At 36.6% G+C, this 24,923-nt stretch overlaps 1 protein-coding gene across 3 annotated transcripts in view; it reads right to left on the bottom strand.

Moving 5' to 3' along the window:
* Positions 1 to 24,923, bottom strand: part of MED12L (mediator complex subunit 12L) — a gene marked incomplete at both ends in the record, with an annotated part of 372,007 nt that overhangs the window by 70,434 nt on the left and 276,650 nt on the right. For all 3 annotated transcript variants that reach the window (XM_084232379.1, XM_084232380.1, XM_084232381.1), the window contains 5 exons: positions 1,550 to 1,681; positions 5,291 to 5,454; positions 6,593 to 6,736; positions 7,350 to 7,468; positions 14,435 to 14,582. In XM_084232379.1, the coding sequence (XP_084088505.1) occupies positions 1,550 to 1,681; positions 5,291 to 5,454; positions 6,593 to 6,736; positions 7,350 to 7,468; positions 14,435 to 14,582 (707 nt within the window). The remainder of the gene's footprint in view (positions 1 to 1,549; positions 1,682 to 5,290; positions 5,455 to 6,592; positions 6,737 to 7,349; positions 7,469 to 14,434; positions 14,583 to 24,923) is intronic.

Below are 24,923 nucleotides of genomic sequence, written 5' to 3'. Positions count from 1 at the left end.
CCAGTCAAGCCCACAGTTGGTTTCCTACATCTCCATAAACAAGTGTACGTTATTTTTATTAACTCATTGGATGTACTTATATGACCCTATAGAAGTATTAGAGGTTAAACAGGCAATGGAGGCTTTCATAGGAAGTTCACTATTAAAATCAGGGCTATTTTAAGACTGAAATATGTGAGAAAACTCTCTGAAAACTGTAAACTGATACTGAAAGCTTTTTGTAACATAAAAGAAAAATATAGGGCATTGTTGTTATATTATTTCTGAGGTATGATGTTCCCTAAGACCCACTCAAAAGACCTATAAGGGATTATTTTGAAACTAAACTAATTTTATGAAGACATTGGCATTTTCCCCATATGTACCATTAAAAATATCATGGCGCGGGATATGTCTTTCACCCACCAGATTTTTTGCAGTGTCTACTCATAGTACTCTAAGCACTGTGACACAGTGTGAAAGGATAAAGTTTCTGCTCTCCTGAATCTTAAATTCTTGAATGGAGTCATATTGAAAATAAATGTACCCAGGAGTAGAAGAGTAGGGGGGTATTTAAGGAGCTGGAGTTATGAATGAACTGTGGGAGTTAACAGGCAGTGACCGTGAAGAGATTTACAACGGGTAACAGCAAGCACACATGTTCCAAGGTGGAAGTGTGCTTGCAGGGTCTGAAGACCAGTTATGTGGTCCGTGTAGTTAGAATAGAGTGAACAGAGAGGAAGAAGAAGAGAAGATTAGATCCTGAAGCAAGGTAAGGATTTTGAACTTTATTCTGAAAAGATGAGAAATCATTGAAAGCTTCAAATTATTCTTGTTTTAAAAGGATGACCTTAGTAGGTATGTTGGTATGTTGAGGGATATGTTGAGAGACTCAAGGATGCAAGCAGCCAAAACTAGCTAGGACTACAATGCATGTGTCCCACTACAACTAGCAAAGGACTCTACAGTGGTAAAGACAGAGCAATGAAGAGCACTCAGGTTCTAGATATACACCTGGAAGGTAGTGTGCACAAGATTTATGAATAAACTGGCAGCAAGGTATGAGAAAGCACAGACAACCATAACTGATTATTCTTTCCTTACCTCCTTCTAGATAACAAATTTATTTTGTTGGTTACTACTATATCCTTCCCTTCCCACCTACAATTAACAATCTAACTTTCCTCAAAGTAACATAAAACGTGTACATATTTTACAGCACCTGTCTACCTATGGGGACAGCAAGTGCCAAAGTGTAAAGAATGACAGGAAGCTAAGGATGTTATTTGAAATGGAATGAGAAAAGCAGCAAAGAAGGAAATAAGTGAGAAATGATACAAATAGTGGAAACAATGTCCCATGTGAGATAACAGTAACTTCAAAATATAGGATATTTTCTCCACAGTTTATCTTAAAATTAAAATCATAGTAAACAAGCACAATAATTTGTAATAGGAGGACAAAGCTACAATGATAGGTTACTCAATATGAATAATGGCAGATATAACTTTCATTATGAAAAGGAATGACAATATTGTCATTGCTTTTCTTCTGATTTGCTCCTACCCACCTGAAGAGGTCTCCAAATTTACTTCTGAGGTGGCTACATGACACGTAGAGGTCGTAGAGGTAGGCTAAAATGCATCTCTCAGGAGAAGAACATTCTGAGGGGTTTACAACATGCTTCACTACACCACATAACCTGAGAAAAAAATATGAAGAAATGAACATACTTTGCTAATGGGGGTGTGTGTGTGCGCATTTGTGCACATGCATGTTCTACTACTTGAATATTTTAGAGTGATATGTTCATGTTATTACTTAAGAAAAAAATACATCACAGACTGCCATTATAGTAACAACAAATAATTTAATAAATTAGCACTTTCTATCATAAAACTGAAATACGAAGTATTTTTTCAAGCTGAAGAAATGCCATTAATAAGAAACAAAAGAAACTCCTCCCTACAAAAGGCATATATATAGAAGAACCTATCAATGAACTTGTTATGATAAAAACATTACGGTTGAAGCAGAGAACCTCTGTTCAGTAAAAAGATTCACACATTCAGGGAGTTGACAAAGATTCCTAATTTCACTTTTGTAAAGGAGCAAGTCATCAAGTCAGAAAAACTGCATTTTTAAGAGTATGACAGGTTGAATAATCCACGGTTTGAGGTCACCTTCTTCCTTGCTTATCCAAACTATTATAGAAACAAATTTATTTTAGTTTTTCTTATACAAGAATTTAAAATGCCCTTTAGTGACATTCATTGCCTTTTAGTTTCAGTAACTACATGGCTACTATAGCCAAATCAGAACTAACAGAATCAAACAACATAAGTATACTAGTGACCTATCCACCTCATTGGGATTCTGATTCCATGAAAATCTTGTAACCTGGTTCTGGGTTAGGCCCCAACACTAAAATAGTGCCATAGACGGATCTAATTATTAAAGTCGGACAGGGATTTAAATCATTTCATTCATTTTTCTCTGGAAAAAGAGATAAGAGAGGGAGTTCTGAAGGTAAGAAATCTAAAGTAACTTGCCACAGGCAAAGAGCTAGTTCACAACATCTGAGAGCTCAGATCTTTGGACCCCCAGTCCAGAGTTCAATCCACTATTCTAGGGACTGGGGAAGGTCAAAGTGTGCCTAGGATGTTAAGGCAGTGGACACAGAAATCAAAATACCATAGTGGGAACAAGGAGAGTATCTATAGAAATGGCAATGTAGCATCCCCTGAATAGACATCAAAAGATGGGTTTAACCTGTCAGCTGATAAAAGCTATCCTTTATAGTAAAAGTGTCACAAAACAGAAAAAAAAAATACAAATTGACTCAAATTATGCCATTTATAAAAAAAATATAATCTATAAAACAAAAAAAATTGTTCTGTGATTAAACAAACATTTACTGAGAGTTTATTATTGGGCATCTAGAATACTATATAGCACTCAGGGCTTCCTAAATTTTTTTCACTTGCTAAAGATAAGAAAGACACATTGAGAACCAGTACATTCATTCATTCAAGTACAAAATAAACCAAACTAATAGTTTTGTGATAATACTTATTTTTACTATGCACGATGAAGAAAAAATATAATCAAGTTAATATCGAATATGCTTTTATGAACATTTAATAGAACATAAATTTAAAATGCCAAAATAAATAACATTGAAATTTTAAACAATAGCATAATGTCAAAATCTATTAAAATTTAATTCATGACCAAATGATAGGTTTACATAAACATTTTTAAAAGAACAGCAAAGCTCAAAGAACTTTATTGAGCTCCTGGTTAAAAATTCTTAACATTGCACAGCAAAAGAGACAATAACAAAAACAAAGAGAAACCCCACCAACTGGGAGAACATTTTTGCACACAACACTAATAATAAAGGATTGATCACAAAAATCTGCAAAGAGCTGATGAGACTCAACAACAACAAAGAAAATAATCCAGTCAAAAAATGGGCAGAAGAGCTAAAAAGAAACTTCTCTGAAGAGGAAATGCGAATGGCCAACAGGCATATGAAAAAATGTTCAACATCAGTGGCAATCAGGGAAATGCAAATCAAAACTACCATGAGATACCATCTTACACCAGTGAGAATGGCACATATTAAAAAAACTAGCAACAACAAATGTTGGCGAGGGTGTGGAGAAAAAGGAACTCTTCTGCACTGTTGGTGGGAGTGCAAACTGGTCCAACCACTGGAGAGCTATGTGGAGATTTCTGGACCTACTAAACATAGAGCTTCCATATGATCCAGCAATTCCACTCCTAGGTATTTACCCAAAGGACACAGAAACATCAATTCCAAAGAGCACCTGCACCCCTATGTTTATAGCAGCACTATTTACAATAGCTAAGCTTTGGAAACAGCCCTAATGCCCAAAAATAGATGACTGGATCAGAAGATGTGGTACATATATACCATGGAATATTACTCAGAATTCAAAAAAGATAAACACATGCAATTTGCAGCAACATGGATGGCGCTGGAAGGGATCATGCGCAGCGAAATAAGCCAGAAAGAAAAAGAAAAATACCGGATGGTCTCACTCATAGCAGGAATCTAGAAAACTTAAATAAGGGACCAGGAAAATGAATAACTATAAGAAAGTGAAAATCAAAATCAACAAAAAAATATGAACCAGAGACACTTTTGGGGGGGTGGGTGGCAGGAGGGGAGGGATTGGGGTCAAAATGGGGGGTTGCAATTGTATGGGGAATATAAAAATAAAATTTATTATTAAAAAAAAATTTTCCAAAAATTAAAAAAAAAATACAATAAATTGAATTCCCTCAAAAAAAAAAAATCTTAACAATTTGAGAATCTCTCGGGTGTGTAATGTTGGTTACTTCACCAAACACTTCATAAACAGCCTGGAGTTTCAGTTTCTCAATGTAAAATGCTACCAATTAATTGATCTTATAAGGTAGGTGAGGGCTATTAATTAGTTCTATACTTTCTGAATTCTAAGATGTCTATTTTGTCACATCTGAAAATATCTGGAATGTTTCAGATTTCACTCAGTTATCTCTATGTGCAATTACTGTGGTAGGATTTCCTTTTCCCAAAAACCCTGCTGTTAAATAGATGGCATTCAGGAATATAGCACAAAATGGAGACAAAATGGAAGAGAAAGAAAAAACAGTTCTTTCTGCACAAAAAGACCCGGAGAAGGGAGTGTGCAATAGACAAAGAGGAGCAGAGCACAATTTTGTTGAGAACTCATTATACTTCTTGGGTCCAGTATCCTCAGTTTCTAATGGGGATATTATGTAAATTGCCCAACTGCAGTAGTGGTAATAGAGAAAAGCTTAGGCTGTATATACACAAATTAAAGACTAAGACGAAAAATTTGTTCTAGATAAAAAGATCTATTTAATTTATAAAAGAAATGAAATTAAAGGATGACAATGTATGCAATGTTTATTTGGTGTTGGATTTTCCAAATATAAACTGAAGTTGCATGAAGAAAAAAAAAGCCACATATTCACAATTGTCAAGAAACCATGCTGGTGGGTAGCATAAACGATAGACCATATCAGTGAATGGCTAATATACTCTTAGAAATGAAGAGGGAGGGAAAGAAGGCAGGGAAGAAGGAATCATACTTTATAAAAAGAATATGCTTTTCATGCTTGTGTCTCCTTTGATAAATATTATCTGCAAAAGTACTTTTTTACTGTATCTTTATTGAAACAAATGGTACTATTTTCTCACAAGGTCTCTCTAATATTTCACCGAAGTAACACATTCTATGATGTGAAAAACATTAATAGTTTATATACCAACCCTTCAAACACCTGGGCTGTCTGGTCAGGATTCAGGATCAGGCAAGTATGGTAACGCCTGAGAACAGCCACGATGCAGACACACAAGCCGGTTGTGTAACTCCCTGCCAGGCTGGAGGATTTCAGAAGCAGTTCAGCTTCCACAACACTCAGCTCATTTAGCAGCTACAAAGGGAGAGAAGATTGAATGAAGGAAACAAGGAGGAAAAACATTTACTTTTACAAACCATGAATATATTGACTCCTTGGTATACCTACGTGGTTTCACCCCTTATCCTGGCCTAGAACTCCATAACCACACAAGCAGGACCCAAGATATCACACCAATTAATAAAACTGGTTTTATTTTTCATCCTTTACCAAATTATAGAGTTTTACTTCTGTGTGGACTTCATGACCCATGCAATAAGGAAGTACCCAAACTAGAATAATAACTAAAAATTTTATGGAAGGCCAAAGTTATGGACTAGATCATTTCAGAAAAGAACATCCTCTTTTTCCCCCCTTTTTTCCTTCTTTTGAATAAAATGGAAGTTATTCATCATCATTTTCTTGTTATTAACAAAGCTACTACCTCCAGCAGAATAAGGAATAAAAACCAAGTTGTATTTTTATTCACTAATAACATGATAATAAATTAACTAAATGATGTATATTAAGAAATATAGTGGGACAAATCAAATCATAAGGTTTTGGTTTGGGGGGCTATAAACATAAAATATACTCTACTATAAAAACCAAAATAAACTTACATATTTTCTAAGCAAAATAAGACAAGAAAAAAAAGAGAAATCTTCAAAACTCTCACATTTTAGCTAGCTATTATATATTTTAGTGCCAATTATAATTATCTAATTGGAAACTAAACACAGTCATAATTAAAATGTTGGTTGAATACTGCTGATTCCAAATGTCTCAATTATTTAAAGTGCACAGGGTGGCTCATTTCATTAATTTTAAGATTTATTTTTTATTTATTTATGCATACAAAAACTGGGATCTAGGCCAGAGGTGCAGGGGGTGAGAGGATTCACCAGAGACAGAATAGGGAGCAGAACAGGCTGATCTACTGAAATACACTGTTGAGGGGAGCCGTGGGGGAGACAGGAGAGTCTGCTGTGCCATATGGGTTAGCTCCCTGGCCAGGGATTGAACTCGTGCTTCAGTAGATGGCAATAGCTTGATAGTACTGAGACTTAAACCCCTGCACCACTGGGGAGGCCCTAGGGTGGCTCATTTTAAATTGATAATGCCTGGCAGATTTACTTTCCTAAAAATAAGAGAAGCAGGGTCTCTTTGATACCTGTATTGCAAAGTCAATTAGTCCATTGATGTTCAGAGCTGGCTCCATGAGATCAAAGATGAGCTGAATATGGTGGGCCAGAGGGAGGTGATACGATGTTCCAGATGCAAAGCTTGTTATCTGTTCTAGTACATTATTAGAGATCTGGTGAAAAAAGGTAAAAAGAATTTAAAGACCAATCCTCTAAATAATATCATTATCAAATATTTTAATTTTAAGAAATTTGAATTTATATGTGATTCTATTTAAAAAGAAGTTAAAACATATTTCTATAGAAACCAAAGTCATATACAAATAAACTTCCTTACTACAACTATAATTGGAATAAGCCAAGTTGTCACAAAGATCTAGGCCTAATTATCTTAAAGGTAGAACTACAAATGTTAATTAATTTCCAGATAACATCAGTGGATTTATAAAACAGATTTCTTCAAAACTACTTAATATTTCTTTTCAGTCCTCAACAGATTTCCACCTTATCCATAGCAACAGATGACCAAAAATGGCATTAGGGTTTATTTCATATAGTATTTACTATTACAAGGTAAAAATATTTTCATGATAAAACACTGTTTTTTTCTGAGAAAGGCAACCTGACATCTTAAAACTGAAGTATTCAGCAGTTGGAGATGCTCCAAACAGGTTTTAAAAATGTATCTATAAAACAAACTAAGATTGAAACATATATTACAGTAAAGGAGATTTTAAGGAAATATGAATGTCCCAAATGCATAACAGGATAGCTTTAAATGACTACCTGAGATGTCACTTGATGCTGGTCAAAATATGAGAGAAGCTGAAGTTTTGTGAACACAGTTTCCAGTGTTGGAAATGTTTCCTGTTTGTTCTTCCTGACTTTTTGTCCTTCATCCCCAACTGAATAAACATGCAATAGACACATTATATTCCACTTAACATAAAATTTTTACTTTTTTGAGTGATAATTTTTATCAAAGTATAACATATACAGAAAAACTTACAAACTCTAAGAATTCCTACAAAGTGAATAAACTCATATGATAAGACTCAAATCATGGTATCATATACCAGAAGCCCAGAAACCCATACAGTCTCCATCCATTCACTATTCTCCCCCAATTGAACCAAGATTCTCCCCAGGAGAGGATCCTTGGATTGGTGTCAGCCATTTTGGAACTTCATATAAATGGAATCTTGCAATATACACTTTTCACATCTGACCTCCTTCACTCAACTGTTCCTTTGCGATTGATCCATATTGTCAAATTAAATTTAACCCATTCTAAAAATTAATAATTCTCACTTATGCACAGTATTCTAATATGTGACTATACCACCATTTATTTATCCATTCTGGTGAGCAGTTTCTCAACGTGGGCCCTTAATGAGAAGTACCTCTATAAACATTTTTAATTGAATTTTAAAACACGATGGTATCAGCAATGATAGGGGGGAAAAAGAGACTTTGTTTGTTTCTTCTTAGGAGACGCACCATGTTATCTTTCCCAAATAGTTTAATATGTAAAACAGAAAATTTACACAACCATAATTTTCTTAGGGTTAGCAAGGAGTTAAATCACTCCATTTTGATGGGAAATTGTTATGTTTATCAATTTGAATAAAGAAGTTCGAATAAAAAATATTATAAAGATTGCTTATCCCAAAGATATCTTCTTAACACTTCTAAGACCCAAAGTGGAATAGAATATATTTTTAATTATTTTTAAATATATGTGTCTACAAAGGAAGGTCTAAAAAACAAAAGGGAAAGTCTAGATTATATACAGCCATATATATATATATAAGACCATTTCCAACACTGTGATGCTACATAGACAAAGGTTATCCAGAAAAGAGCTCTACCATTCATGGGGATTATTTGGGAATGTTCAATTTCAGAGAACAAAGGCCAGTATACTAGTTTTTATATTAAAGATACAGGAAAAGACTTCACTGAAATAAAAAAGATTTTGCTAATAGCAAATGCAAATGCTTCCAAAAATAGCATGGCAAGAATGAGTCTTTTCTTTCAATAATAAGCAATGAGAGTTTATAGGCAAAACAATGACAGAAATAAAATCCAGTCTGTTTGGTTTCCTAAAACAAACATGCTGATACCACAGTGAGGCAGAATTAAAAGGTGCTATGTAATAGACTGTAGGAGTAGTAGGGGTGGTGGTAGCAGTAGCAGCAGCGGTATTTGTAGTAGATTTTGCCACTATTATGAAATAACACCGAATGTGATGCAAAATAAGAACCGAGAAGTTCATTAAACCTACCTGTTTTTCAATATCTAGTTTCAAAGGAATAAATCAAGTGTGGAATTCTGCATTCAACACAGTTGCTCACATGCCGTGAACATATGTAAAATATCCAAGTTTTGAATTGTTCAATTGCTCCCTGGCTGAAAGCGCATCAATAGTCTTGCTTACAGACAGTGTGCTTTTAAATGCTAAGTTATACATGGAAATGCATCCATCTCAATGAAATCGTTTTTTCCATTTTCTATGGCTATACACCTAGAAGTGAATTAACCAGAACATGCAGTAAACCTATGTTTAATTTTTACAGAAACTTTCTGATTGTTCTCCAGTGTGGTTGGAGCAATGTACGTCCCCATCAAGAGTGGACAGTGGGTCCCTTTTAACCACATTCTCGCCAGCAGCTCATCCTGAGGACAGTCACTCTATCAGGTGTGAGGCTGTCACTGAGGCTTTGACTTGCATCTCCCGAATGTGATGCTGAGCATCTTTTCATGTGTGTGTCGGCTATTTTGATATCCTCTTTGGGAAAATGTCTATTTAGTTATTCTGTCCATTTCTCTTTTTTTTTTAATAAGATTTATTTATTTTTATACAAGAGCTGGGGCACAGGCCAGAGGTGCGAGAGGGTGAGAGGATTCACCAGAGACAGAGCAGGGAGCAGAACTGGCACACAACCGAAATACACTGGTGAGGGGAACAACGGGCATGACAGGAGAGATCTGCCACACCATGTGGGAATCTTCCTGGCCGGCCGTGAATCGAACTCGCACTGCAGAGGCTGCAGACAGCTTTACAGCGCTGCGCTCAATCCGCTGCGCCACAGGCCCATATTCTGTCCATTTCTTAGTATATTTTTTGGTTAATAAGTTGTGTAAGTTATTTATCTATTTTGGATATTATCCCCATAGTCAACACACGGTTTGCCAAGAATCATTATTTACAATAGCCAACATATGGAAACCCAAATGTCCATCAGCAGATGAATGTGGTGTATATATGCAGAACGCTATTCAGCCACTAGAAAGAAGGAAACCCTGTCACCTGAGATAACACGGATCTTGAGCACATTTTGCTAAGTGAGACAAGTCAGAGAAAAACAAGTACTTATTAGCATCACTAATACAGGGAACTAAAAAATTCAAATGTGTAAAGGGAAAAAAAAAAAAAGGCCAAAATGGTAGTTACCAGGAGAAGGGGTGGGTAAGAGTGATGGTGTTCAAGGGTGCAATCTTTAATGAATAGTAAGTGTCATAGGGATCTAATACCTGTACAATGAATATACACAATACTATTGTACTACAATTACGTAATGCCAGATTTATCCAAAAAAAATAAAGTATCTGTTAATTATTCAGTCCTTCTTGGGACTAAAACAAGCATTCAAAAATAAAAGACTTGAGAAAGTAGATCCAGCATGAGAATTCACAAAAGCATCCCTTTTTTGTTTGATTTAGCTAACAAATTTTGTATACTTTTATACATACATAAAAGCTTTGTATACATATATGTGTGTATACATATATAGCTATCTATAATTATATAAAGCCATCTTTCAAAGTTTTATTAAAAAAGATGCAACTGATTCTTGGCAATTTAAATTCACTTTCAAAGAATAATGTAGGAAGTTAGTGGTGGGTTTGAATGGAATACACTATTTTTTTAATGATATTTTCAGAATAATATAGTAATAAGTCAGATTTTCATCACATTTTATGTTAATTTGATTTCATAATATAAATTATTAATCTTTTGCTTACTTTTGACTATTTTTTTTTGAAGATTTATTTATTTATATAAGCACTGGGGTACAGGCCAGAGGTGCGGGAGGGTGAGAAGATTCACCAGAGACAGAGCAGGGAGCAGAACAGGCAGGCAGAAGGACCGAAGTACAGTGCTGAGGGGAGCAGAGGGTGAGACAGAAGACGACTGCTGCGCCATGTGGGAATCTCCCTGGCTGGTCGAGAACTGAACCGGTGCTGCAGAGGCTGCGGACAGCTTCACAGTGCTGCGCTCAACCTGCTCCGCCACCCGGGAGGCCTACTTTTAATTATTCTTTAAAATCCTGAAATTATTTAAAATCCTAAAAATTATTATTTAAATCCTGAAAGTCTTGGCCTTTTAGATTGTTATGGTAAACTTTACTTTTTCTAATTTTTTAAAGTAAGGTAACTTTGGTCCCCAATACTATATGATTCAGAAATACAGGCCACCACCTCTCTTGAGGTATTTTACTACACCACACCCACCACTAAGGTACCCACAGTCCTCCACTATAATACACTGAGCCTGCTCCTCCCTTTGCTCGCCAACCTCTCGCTCCTCCATTGTTAGTCTCATCTTTACAATCAGATAAAGTCAGTTTTACAGTTTCTAGGGTTGTTTTTGGTTTGGTTTGGTCTATTTTATTTCTCCATATTCCACATGCGTGAAACCATATGGTATTTGTCTATTTCTTTCTGACTAATTTCACTTAGCATAATCCCCTGTAGTTTTATCCATGTTGTTGCAAATGGCAAGGGTTTTTACACACCTGAGTTGTATTCCATTGTTTATACCACATCTTTTTTTTCAAATTTTATTTTTATATTCCCCATACAACTGCAACCCCCTTAATTTGACCCCAATCCCTCCTTCCCTGCCCCCCCCCATAGTGTGTCTCTGGTTCATAGTTGTTTGTTGATTTTGAATTTTTCTTTCTTATAGCTATTCTTTTTCCTGGTCCCTTATTTAGGTTTTCTAGATTCCTCCTATGAGTGAGACCATCCAGTATTTTTCTTTTTCTTTCTGGCTAATTTCGCCGAGCATGATCCCTTCCAGCTCCATCCATATTGCTGCAAATTGCATGCCTTTATCTTTTTTGAATGCTGGGTAATATTCCATGGTGTATGTGTACCACATCTTCTTGCTCCAGTCATCTGTTTTTGGTCATTTGGGTTGTTTCCAAAGCTTAGCTATTGTAAATAGTGCTGCTATAAAAATAGGGGTGCAGGTGCTCTTTGGAATTAATGTTTCTGTGTCCTTTGGTATACCACATCTTCTTAATTCATTCATCTGCCTTTGGACACATAGGTTGTTTCCATAACTTTGCTACTGCTGAGCAAACATAGTGGTATATAAACCCCTTGGAGATAGTGTTCTGTACTCTTCAGGTACATTGCTGTGAGTGTAATTGCTAGGTTGTATGATAGATCTATTTCTAACATTTTGAGAACCTCTATAGTGTTTTCTGTGGGGGCTGGACCAGTTTATATTTCCGCCAACATTGTATGAGGGCTCCTTTTTCTCCAAATACTTGCCAATAATTTCCTGTCTTTGTACTTTTTCAAACTATTATCATTTAATGTATTATTATATAATGAGAAAAACTGTTTTACATCCTTGTTAATCTTTTAGCAGTAGGAGTTCTCCCCTCAGGTGAGGTGGTCACTGTAGCTCTCCCACCATGTTAAGATAAACTTCAATATGTTTTCAAAAAACACATGACAGGCAATCTAAGATGACTAGAGAATATAAATGTGAAGAGGGGTCTGATCACATTCAACTAGAAACACCATTTTTGAGGTTTAGATTATGAATTCTTTAGGGAAAGGCAGCTTGACCTGAGAACACACTTAATAGATTCTTGAAAATCTTACTTTTACATGTAGCCAGAAATCAAATACATGCTAACACAAGCTCTGTTTTCCTGCCTTACCAGTCCTTGTCTTTCCTTGAAAAAGTGGGTAAATTTTTGCTAATGTGAAATACAATCAGCTAGCTTCTGGTGAGTGTACTAGGTTTTAAGTAGCCACTTCAACTTAACTTTATTTACCAAAAATCAGCTTACTGTATCCCAAAGAACATATTTCTGGTTGAGGAATGTTATCAGAAACGAGGGAAGGACCAAAATCCCCCTAGAAGACGTTTTTCTACAGTGGTGTGTCTATTCCAGTTATCTCACAAAGCAGCATGATTCTCCCTTTGTGAGTTCATGAGCAAGAACTGCCTATTTAAGAGACTTATACAAAGACAGACTGCAGTCTGGTATTAAAACTCATTGTAAAGGAAGGAAGTAGACTCAACAGAAAGAACACCACATGCTTCCTTCCCCTTCCCATCTTTCTCAGCCTCCTAAACCAAACATTCCATAAGACCAGTAAAGACTCCAAAGTTAATTTAGACAAAACACATATTACTAAACCTCCTAAAATAGAGTGTCACCTTACTTCCAAGTACACAAGAAGTAGTTTCAAATGTCTTTTGCTAGCTTCTAAATTGCAGGACTTCTAAATAGAGTACCCCATTTCCTCTTTTCTCAGAGAGAGAAAACAGTGAAACAACAGATCAACAGTTTTTCTTAAAGCAGTTTTCCCCCACCCCCAAGTTCAGTAATGACAGGCAAACAGCAATAGGGTTTCATTTCCCTTCCACCACTTTGGCGGTTGTCTCATGCAGCCGATGTAGTGTAAGGCCCTTCCGCTGCGATGGAAGGAGTCAGGGAATGTCCCTCTATTCCATCGCTGAGGGTAATGTCACTGCTGTATTTAGGGACTGTCTCCTCAGAAATCAGATGCCTGCAGTACTACATTCAGACTGAAACACATGTTGCCGTTGTTCCCTGTTTCTGCACATGTGTCCCTGATGATGTGGAGGAGGGTGTCATTTGCATTAGCTCTATCTGCACTTTTCTGTAAGAAAAATCTAGTGTGGACAAGCTCTAGTAGTTTCTCTAGTAAAAGTCCACAGATCAGAGCCCCTGTGGAAAGATTCATAAAAAACTATTGTGTGGTGAAGAACAAAGTAGGGATCCTGGAGATGGATGATGCCATGTGTGGGAATATGCTGTGTACATAGGAAAAAAATCCAAGCTTTTTCTTGTTTTGTGTTATTGAAGTAATAGAGAAATAAATACAAGTGGTGGTAGTGGAGTGTATACAATGACATCATTTTAAATCATGTGACCGCCTAACAAAAATAAACCTTGAAAAAAGTAATTAAGCAAATGTGAGATGATTAACTACAAAACTCCATGTGGTAGAATAATATAAATGTGGTGACATAATATAAAGACATGTTCTCACTGGAAAAAACACGTAAAAAGCATGGGGAAAGAACAGTCCAAGTAAAGAAGGCATTGTCAAGAAAAGACCCACTTTTCTCTATGACTTGAGATTTCAAGTTATCTGGGTAGACAACACTATTATTGCAATTATTCTTCTGTAAGAAAATATTAGCAACAACACTGATTTTTCATTATCATGCAAATATAAGTATCCAGAGCAAATGACCAGGTTAAAAATGAACCTCTCAGAACTAAGAGTTTTCAACTCATGCTTCGTACTTGGTTTATGATTCCAACAGAAAACTTGGAAAGCCTAAAATTGAGTAGAAAATTAGAAAGGACCTACATTCATCTATAGGACATGCTCTTTTAATACAAGGATTCCTATAAATGAAACCAAGGCTTCAACATCTTAAGTGCTTATTCATATTTCAATGTGACAGTCATTCAGGAGAGGAAATGCTCTGGTGACAGGGCCATGGACAGCTTTGATAAAGACTGTGTTGAGTGGGAGACAGAAGGCAGCACAATGGGAGCGAATGTGTTAAGGCACGTTACCCCCTGTCTCTGTGGTGCTCTTCTTATTTAGGATTTTCAAAATATCTTTGGTAATCTTCTTCAGCTGATGCCTCGCCTCGTCACGCTCTTTGCCCACTCCATAAAGAAGGATCGTCCGCTGGTTACATTCATGACTTGAAGATTCATCCTGAAAAACAGAAAATGCATTCTGAAACCTTTGCTGGCAGGGGTGGGGCTGCATTTCATGCCTGTGAAATGCTCTAACCACAGCATCTCCTTGTGGGCTTGCGGTGGTAGGAACCCACCCATCTTTCAATTCACCTCAACCTCCACTGGCAACACCCTTGTTTTCCAGTTTGGAACTTGCTAAAGTAAAAAAAGTGTCAACTGACCTGAAGTCTTAATAGAAGCATTTGATGTGGGCGTTACCTACAGAGTAAGTTTTGACTATTAAAAAAATTTTCATTGTTTAAATTTTACATGGTATTAATTTCACATTATATTACATACTATCTAACCATACATTTCCCTTAAGGAAAATGCTACTTCATAGTAAGCATGGTTTTCTATATATGACATCATTAAATACTTTATATTTAGAAATAATAAAAAAGCTTGCTAAGATTCTCAAGTAATTTTATAAGACCTTCCATTTACTTCCAACAAGTCTGTGAGATGCAAGTATATTTATTTCCAAATGACAAAATAATGCAAAGTGTGGGTATCATTAGATGTGAGGTGAATAGTTGGAAATGCAAACATGTTCTGACAGCACCTTCTTTTTCTGGTTTACCCCCTCAACCCTGCCCAACAGACACCGTGAATTCAATAATAGTTTTTCCCCTGTGAAAGGAAATTATTTCGCCAACAGCATAACAAAAACATGTATACTATTAAACACATTCCTTAGCCAAAGTTAAATAGTGCAGGATACATCCAAGTTTTAAGCTTTTCAATCTAAATTGCTCTCTTGGATCTTATATTTTTCCATTTTCTTAGTAAAATACTCAACTCTATCCTTCATTACATCTCCTTTCTTTCTGTTTGCATATGTTTGCACAGGCTAGAGATGCTTAGCCCTCCTAACAGTATCTAATCCTTAGGAGTTTATAGGAGGAAAGTACCTCACCAGGGAAAGCAAGTACACGGTGTTCATAATCAGTAGGGTCTGCAAAAAGGAGCAATTTACCTTGTGACTTGAGGGAATTTCAATGTTGAATTTGAACTACTCCACACATGTGCTTTGCACAAAGTAGCATTTTGCTTCTGCAAACCTGAAATATTTTCTGTTACTGTCACTTTCCTCTCAGTCTCTTTGTATTTGTCTCCTCCACACTTGTATTCACTGCTTCTCCTTGCACTGATTCCTGTTTTAATCACATTCTACTAGAAATATATGTTTGTATATATGACACTCAATCTTGCTATCCCACTTAATTCCTAATATTTCAAGTATTCAAATTCCTTATATTTCAAGTATTCGAAATTCCTAATATTTCAAGTATTCAAAGCAACTTTGAATACTTTTCTTTTAAAAAAAGAAAAAGAAAAAAGGACAGGAGCAATTCACTTCCAGAGCTGTTCCTTCAAATTTTCAAAAGATAGAGCAGGTCACAGGACAGAGATGACACAAGGAGTGCTCCCCGTGGCTGGTCATACATCTTAATGGCACATTAATTTCCAAATTCCATTTTAAATACAGAGCATTTCTGATATATTCCTTCTCTTATATGGTGCCATGTGTCCATAGGAGCCACATGAAGGGAAACGGGGAAAAATTGCAAAACTTGGGTTAGGTCAATTACATGCCTGGCAATTATTCTTAGTCAGTGCACCTGTCAAAGGGCTCTAAAAGTAAACTTATGTGTAAGGAAAGATGACAGCAAAATTATTCAACAAGTGCTTCATAAAATATCTATCTAGGACAGGACAAGGTGTCAGGAACCCTAATAAACACAAGGATGAATGATCCTTGTCCTCAAAGAGCCAGACTCCGTGCCATAAAGGCAGCACTTGCAGAGATAGAAGTCCAAGCAGGGACGATGAGGAAAGGAATCCCGAATGAACCACACACTTACAACAATCACATGAGACACTACAACTCCACGTTGTATAAGTAACAGCCAAGGTCAGAGGTGGGAGGAAGCTGTGGCAGCACCCAGGTTGTGCCACTTGTCAACTCCATGATTCTAGATAATGGAACTTTCTCTGTCTCAGACACTTTGCTAAAAAGTGGGGTAACACCATCTTCCTTGCAAAGCTGTTGTGGGAATAATTGAGATGAAGTATGCAAAATGTTCAGCAGCATATCAGACACAGCACTCACTGCTGTCCATTCACATTTCCATACATTTATTTTTCTGTGTGTGTTCCCCACAGCCACCCTGTACTGCATTACTCAACATTCCCCAAAAAGCCTGGGGCACTTCCTTTGATGTTGGTACTCCTACTACCAAAAAATCTTTTCCAGTTCACTGGTGTAAATGCTATGCACAATGACAGCATCAGGCCCACTATTCCCTCACCAGAGTTTAGTGCAAGTCTCACCAGAGAAGAAGTAGTGAAGGGAAGAAAGTCTTCTGGCGCATTTTTCAGTGTAATTCTCACCCTGCTTAGCCATTTGTTTAATGTCTGCCATTCCCTCTGCAACGTCCATTTGGCAAGGATAAAGCCCAGGCATATTTTATTCACATTTATAGTCTCTACTTGGCACCTATTAGGCACTTAATGCTTGTTGAATATATGAAATAATAAGAGGACTACAATAAAGCACATGACTAAAGGAATTGGGCAGAAATGAAGCTAAGAACAAAAACTAGTTTTGTAGGCAACTTAACCTGAAACTTAAGTGCTGATGAAACTTCAGGGGAGAAATAAGAAGCAAGAGAAAGAGAAAAAAATAGGGTGTAAACTAGGTTTCAGTGGTAACAAAAAGAAAAAAGCAGCAAAATCAAGAGCTATCTGGGTATTGGAAGGAAGTTAAGAAGGGGTCAGGTATCACAGTGAATCTTCCTCTCCCTGGATTTCAGGTGGCCTCACTAGATAAAAGCTGTTGAGGGGAGAAAATAACAGGTTGTAAGGACAGCAGCTCATGAATTCACTTTTAGGTAAGAAGAATTTAAGGGGCAGGTGGAACAGATGATAGAAGGGAGGTGGTCTGGCATGGAGACTGAGAAGAGGGAGAGTCAGGAGTAAGACAGTAAGTTATTGGGAGGGGATAAAACCTCCCAACTTCTCTTTAGAGGGGTAAGAACAAAGAGAGCTGAGAGGGAAGGAGATAAAAGAAATCATCAGATGGTGCATACATGCTGTAATTAGCAAGAAGACCAGACAGTGAAGGGTCATAGACGTAAGGGGAAGGGATGTTTGAAAATGGGACCATCATTAGCAGCAAACATAGTTAGGAATTCAATGAATGTGGCCAATCTGACTGAAGAACTCAAAAGAGAGTGGTAGAGGAAGAAAGCAAGTTACAAGGGATTGAAATATGAGTGTATAATGAAATGGTGGAAATGAGGAAGTAATACACATTTACGAGCAACTGGCCATGAAAAACAATAGCTTGAGAGCAAAGAGAAAGTTTTATTAGGATCATTAGTAATAAACTCTTGTTTCAAGTTATGTTTCAAATAAAGGAGTCTTCATTAAGGAAAAGCAGACTGGCGGGGAGATAACTGATAAAGGAAAGGGGAGAGATCATGATTTCTTGTCTGGATTAACTTGGAAAGAAAGACAGGGACATCTTTCTAATTAAGAGCAAAAAATATTAGGGAAAATTGACTGTGAGGACATGGAACTTGAAGAAGCTTGGATCCTTCATTAGTTTGATAGTGCTCAGGGAATCAAGCATGAAGCAAAGTCATGAGTTGAAAGAGGGTGGATTTAAAAAGAAACAAGAACAGAATGGAAGAAGCTGGAAACGAACAATTAATTCACTTCTCAATGGAGTGTGAAGACTATATTTGTGTTTGATAATTAATATTTTTAGCGAAATTATAAAAGATACTACTAGTTTTTAAGATGGAAAGGCAAAGATATTTTAAAAGCAACTGTTTTGCAACAGCTTACACAATTTTTTTTTAAAGATTTATTTTTATTTATTTATACAAGCACTGGGTACAGTCAGAAGCATGGGAGGGTGAGAGAATTCACCAGAGCCAGAGCGGGGAGCAGAGCAGGCAGAAGGACCGAAGTACACTGCTGAGGGGAGCAGCGGGAGGCAGGAGAGGTCTGCACGCCATGTGGGACCCTCCTTTGGTGGCCGGGGAGCAGCTGGGGATCCAACCGGAGCCGCAGAGGCTGCGGGCAGCTTCGCAACCCAGCGCTCAACCACTGTGCCACCGGGGAGGCCCTACACAATTTGTTTTTAACAATTTTTGTACAAATAGAGAATGTATAAATCTTCAAAAACAATTTATACTGCATGAGAATAAAGCTTGCCTGAGAAAATGGAACAAATATTCCCAATGTTACCACTGAATTCTACTTGTCAAGTTTGTAGTAAAACACTCTCAAATTGCATAATTGGGGCCTTCCCTGGTGGCGCAGGTGCTTTAACGTAACACTGTGAAGCTGTCGCAGCCTCTGCAGCGCGGGTTGGATCCCGGCCGGCCAGCAAGGGCCCCACATGGCGCAGCAGACCTCTCCTGTCTCGCCCGCTGCTCCCCTCAGCAGTGTATTTCGTCAGTCTGCCTGTTTTGTTCCCCACTCTGTCTCTGGTGAATCCTCTCACCCTGCTGCACATCCGGCCTGTACCCCAGTCTTGTATAAATAGATAAATCTTTTAAAAAATTGCATAACTGTAATATTAATGATTGGTGATCAGGACCAAAGAAATACTTTATTACTTACTTCCTGAAGGACACATTTTCTGTGTAGGAGAAAGAATCAACTGAGGAGTCCACACAAGTTTTGGTATCACTTGCATGATGACCTGTTGCTGTCCTTGGATACAATCATCATCTCCCCTCTTAACTGAACTCTGAAAATCTTTCTTTCTCCAGATAACATCTCACACTCACAAAGATTAGAAACTAGGAGGATAAACTTCTAAACACCTTGGAAGGCATGTTGAATCCTGAAATTAAAATAGATCTCTCAAGTTAAATATTCTTTGAAGGAAAAACTGGAGTTAACTGAAATCTACCCCAAGACAGCCTCATTTCTTTAAAATAAAATAAGTGACTATAAATGCTGTCAAATGTGTGTCTGTTTACAAAGATGTAGAAAGTTGGGGAGACTGCCAGTTTTGTGCTCTCCTTTCACCTTATTTATATTTCCTGATATTTCTACAATCATAGAATTTTCAAATTAATAAATTGCTCTTTTTAATGGGAAATAAAAAAAGAACCTCACTGCAAATGTGCTTCCTTTTCTTCTACACTGTACTGAAATACTGATGTAGATGTAATTGTCCTGATAAAACAAAACTTAGTATTATATATGCCCTCGGCACTCTTCAATTTAGCATGTTTGAATATCAAAAGCAAACCTAGATGCATGATGAAATATATTTCATAGACTACTACCTCATCGCTGAGGAAAAACAGTCAAATCCGGGCCCCCCTGGTGGCGCAAGGGGTTAAGTCTCAGCTATGAGCAGTCACTGAAGCATGAGTTCGATCCCCGGCCAGGGAGCTAACCTACATGGTGCAGCAGACCTCTCCTGTCTCATCTGCTGCTCCCCTGAGCAGTGTATTTCAGTAGATCTGCCTGTCCCTCTCCCCACTCTGACTCTGGTGAATCCTCTCATCCACCCCTATACTTCTGGCCTACATCCCAGTTCTTGTATGTATAAACAAATAAAAATAAATCTTTTTTAAAAAAATAGTCAAACCCACTTTAAAATATTTACTAAAAATTATTTAAGTTAATCTTCAAACATGATTTCCTTGGTCTTTCTCTTTCAAGATACCACACTACTACAGTATTTAGAATAACTTCAAATAAATGTTTCATAAGTAATGACCCTTGGACTGGGTGTAAGAATGGTGTGCACATGTTTGGGGAGCTTGTGTGAAAGGAACAAAAAGTTCAGCAGCTTCTCAATAAAAAACTGTACCTGAATGAAAGTAAATTTTCTTTAAATCAAGAAAATAGGAGACTCCTTTAACCAGATTTGTATAGGAAAATTTTGTTCTAAAATATCTCACTGTCCCCAGTATGCCTAAAATGAGGCCAGAAACTAGATGCATCCTAGGAATATAATGGATGTCAAGGGGGTTAAGTATATTTAACAGTACTCTGCTTTTAAGCAAAACTCTCAAAAGACAGGGATGCTGAATAATTGGATCACCATAGGTTACAGTCTCTTTTGCTAAATACCTCAATGCCCAAGACTCCTTACTTTTGGAAACTGCCTTATATCTGACCTAAGTTTCTATATTCTACAAGATAAAGCTCAGCTAGAAGAAACAGTGAGCACCACCTTAAAAATGTATATGCTCAATCACAACACTTACTAATGTCAACCTAGACACATTTAGATTAAAAAAACTGGAGCTAAGATAGCCTAAGAATTAGTCAAATGGCTTAATTATATTATTCATTCTCTTGCTCCTACTTGGCTCCACAAGGATCACAGAGTGCTACCTTTTCCAGCATGGCCCTCTGAGTTCAGAATACAGGAAGTCCTCATTTAACATCTGCCATAGGATCGTGTAAACTACAACTTTAAGTGAAATCACCTTGTTTCATTCAACAACAGCTGGGATTTTTTTTTCCCCCTCACCAACATTATAACAAAATGTTGAAGGAAAGCCTTTACCTAAGAACCTCTACTGGAAGCAAACATTTTCAGCTAAGCCTTTAGTAGGCTTAGCAAATAAGTAAGGCAATAAAGCCACTTGCATTAAAAAAATTGGGGTATAAATTAGTCATCTTTCTAAGTCATCTATATCACAAAAAACATCAAATTAATCAAAGCTAGTCCTATTCCTAACAGTAATACATACAATTACAAAGTGCATAAACAACATGACTTACTCTACATCTATTCATAGAGTATACTTTTATAACATGAGACAACTCTCACTCAAAGACTTTAATCACTTTAGGGATCAAGTGGTCTAAATGGGTAAGAGGCAGTAATTCTCTAGGAGAGAGTATCATCACAGAAGGTTCTCAGATAAGTGTGGTAGTGAAATAAATCAAGTTAATTTAGATCATGAGCTGGAATATTTTCTTTATTCCTCAAATCCCCTTTCTTTGGAAATATAAATTGTCAATGATGTAATGGGGTTTAAGAATTTGGAATCTGTGTTCCTGTGGTATGCCATATTAATTTGTTGAAAATAGTCATGAATTTTTTTCTACAGGTCTTACTATATCTGAAGATCTGAGAAAGACTTCATAAACTTCCGCTAGAGTTTATAGACTGATGTGAAGGCAAGCACGAGTCCTAGCTCCTTGAGCCATTCTTTTCATGGGCCTCACTTTGCCGAGGCAGGGAAGGGACTGAGAAGACAATGAGATGGGCCAGGATGAGAAGAGTGGGGAAGAGAGCCTGTGGAGAATTCTTCACAGTGCAGGCTGTGAGACCAGACAGCATGGGTTGAAATGTGGCCTCTAATCTTCACTGCACTGCTCCTCAGTTTCCATTATCCACAGAATGGAAATAACATGAATGTTTACTTCAGAATAGCTGAGATCATAACATGAATTAATTCATGACAATATAAGAAATCATATGTTGACTGTTATTGTTCTGAACAATTATTGTTCTGTTATTAGCATAAAAGGTCTTTGAAAAGGTTTAATTTTGTGTCTCCAAAACAAATTTGTTTTCTGCAGCAAATTTAAAAAGAAAAACAACTTAAGAATATACATTTTTCCAAGAGCTTACTATCAAACTGACACCTCCAGATTACTAATAAATGAGATCATCATGGAACTAAAACTTCCAACTGAAATGAGTCAAATTTGTAGTCTGGCTTCAAATTATTAATGCCAACAAAATTCTCATGTCAGTTTAAATCAGTGGTCCTTAAATTCTAGTGTGTATGAGCAACCTGAACCACTCATCAAAATACAGATGGGGATGCAACCTAGGGTTTCTATTCATTGGAATTAGTTTGATGCCCAAAAATGTACTTCTCAAGGCATCTCAGGTGATGCCGAGCTGCTGTTTCTACTTGAGAACTGTAAGAAATAAGCAACTAAACATATGTTCACAATAAAGACAACTATTTCACTGGTTATGCTGGTAAAAGGAGGACATTACAGTTGAAAAAATTGTGTGTGTGCAAACATCCCTAACAATATTATAATTATAAGTGACAGGGACAAAGACCCTTTAATTTAATGATGTATTTTCACTCAAAAACTAAAGCTAGATAAAAAAAAATTCTTAGTATTTAAACTCTATTCAAGAAAAGCATGAATATTCTCTATACAGTAAACCCAGTAATAGATACAACTGTTTTTCTTTTCTAATGCAATTTTGCAATCTTGTAATTGATAATGGGAGGAAACTGTTTTGCCTACAAAGAGCTGATCAAACACAGATTTAAAATAAATGACATTATTAACCAGAGAAAAAAACAAAGAGCATGATACTTAACCTCCCTAACAAGCAAGCTTTTTTCAGTTAATGTAATTACTTGTTAAAAGGTAATTTATCACCCAATGTTGAGCACAATATATTTTCAGGTAAATAATCGTGTGTGAAAGTAAACTTGCAACCTTCTCTAGGATGCTGACTTCAAAAGGTTTGATCTAAACTTGGATTTGTCATTTGCATGGAAAATAACCAAAAGAACCCATAAAGCATCAACACTATGGCGGGCTTCAGTACAAAGCCACAAGATTTTTAAATTGCTTTTTTAGAGATGACTTTTCACCCATCCTGCCCCACACTTCCCAGGGAAATAAAAGCAGAAGTCCTAAAAGCAGACAGACGGAAATACAGTGTCTGCACAGCTTTTGGGCCACCGCGTTTGAAGGTAATTTCTGATTGTGAAGTTCTCTCTTCTATTCTCTCCCTCTATTTTTTTTTTCTAGAATACTCAAGACTCTACTGATGAAAGCTCAGCAAATTCTCACTCATGACAGTTTTAACAACTAAACTAAGACATTAAAAGGAAAATACCAGATGCCACTTCTCTGCAGATTGCATTAACTACCATCTACTGGATACATTCAAATCCTTCAGAATCAACAAAGTAATCAGGTAACTTTATATAGAGAAATATATGATAAGCATATGTATTTGCACTGTGATGTATAACTTTTTTAACTTTTCTTAAAATTGGGGGTTGTTAATAACAAAGTCAATGCAAGCACTTGAATGGAATATAAATTAAAATCAAGCTGCATCAATGGTGTTAGGAAACCTATCAACCTTTTCATTAGAAAAAAATTATACAGCACATGGAAAGAAAATACAAATAGTCTTATTTATTTTATCTTGACTGTATAATAAGATTTAAATATAAAAGGAGGTTTTATTATATAAAGGGAACTTGAAATTCTCAATAGCATGAGTTCCTGTTAAACAAGTCTTAGTGTATACAGAAAAGAGGATTACCAAAGCAGAATTTCTGAATCTATTAGAGAATGCACAACTAAAATCAAATAGCAGTAGTACAGTGGATTAAAATCAGAGATCTTCTATCAATAAATACTGAATTCTGTTTAGCTCTTCTGTTTAGCTGTTTTTTAAGTTAAAGAGATGAGGTGTTGAAAACTGAAAGCATAATTGTGACATGTATCTTAGTATTTTACTTTCAATAATTAAAGGATGGAAATAAGAAGTTCACTGATATTCTGGAGAATTTAGTGCTACCTATGTTTGTCACATTTAAATCTTTTTTTATAGAATTTGTATTTATTACTTGTCCTTGTAACATTTCTGTGCCTTAGATTTAAGAATATTATTTCATATAGAATCAATTATATTTGGTTTTGGTTAATTAAAATATTACAAATTTAATTTTAATTCTAAACATCTAATATAATCAAGTGTTAGTTTTCTTTATTGCTGCCTGTTGTGGTGTAACAACCTATGAAATCAGACCAGGAAATGCTTTTGATACTTTATTCTAGCTATTGTTATACACTACATAAACCTAGAGACTATGTCCTTGCTACTTGGAAGAATGCCATCGGTTGGTGATATTCAGACACCACTGCCTTACGTTTTCACTGTTTAAAAATTAGTAATAGGGCCTCCCAGGTGGCGCAGAGGTTGACGCTGGGTTGCAAAGCTGCCCGCAGCCTCTGCAGAGCTGGTTCGATCCCCTGCTGCTCCCGACCACCAGAGGAGGGTCCCGCATGTCTGGCAGACCTCTCCTGCCACCCGCTGCTCCCCTCAGCAGTGTACTTGGGTCCTTCTGCCTGCTCTGCTCCCCGCTCTGGCTCTGGTGAATTCTCTCACCCTCCCGCGCTTCTGACTGTACCCAGTGCTTGTATACATAAATAAATCTTCAAATAAATAAATAAATAAATCTTTAAAAAAAATAAAAATTAGTAATAAATGTGTTCAAGAAAATGTATTTAGAATCTTCAAAAACACTGAGTAAAGCTGGAA

Source organism: Talpa europaea (assembly GCF_964194135.1).
Source record: "Talpa europaea genome assembly, chromosome: 4".
In the NCBI taxonomy this organism is placed as follows: Eukaryota; Metazoa; Chordata; class Mammalia; order Eulipotyphla; family Talpidae; genus Talpa; species Talpa europaea.
Note: the sequence above shows the minus strand (reverse complement) of the source record. Positions and strands in the feature narration are given on the sequence as shown.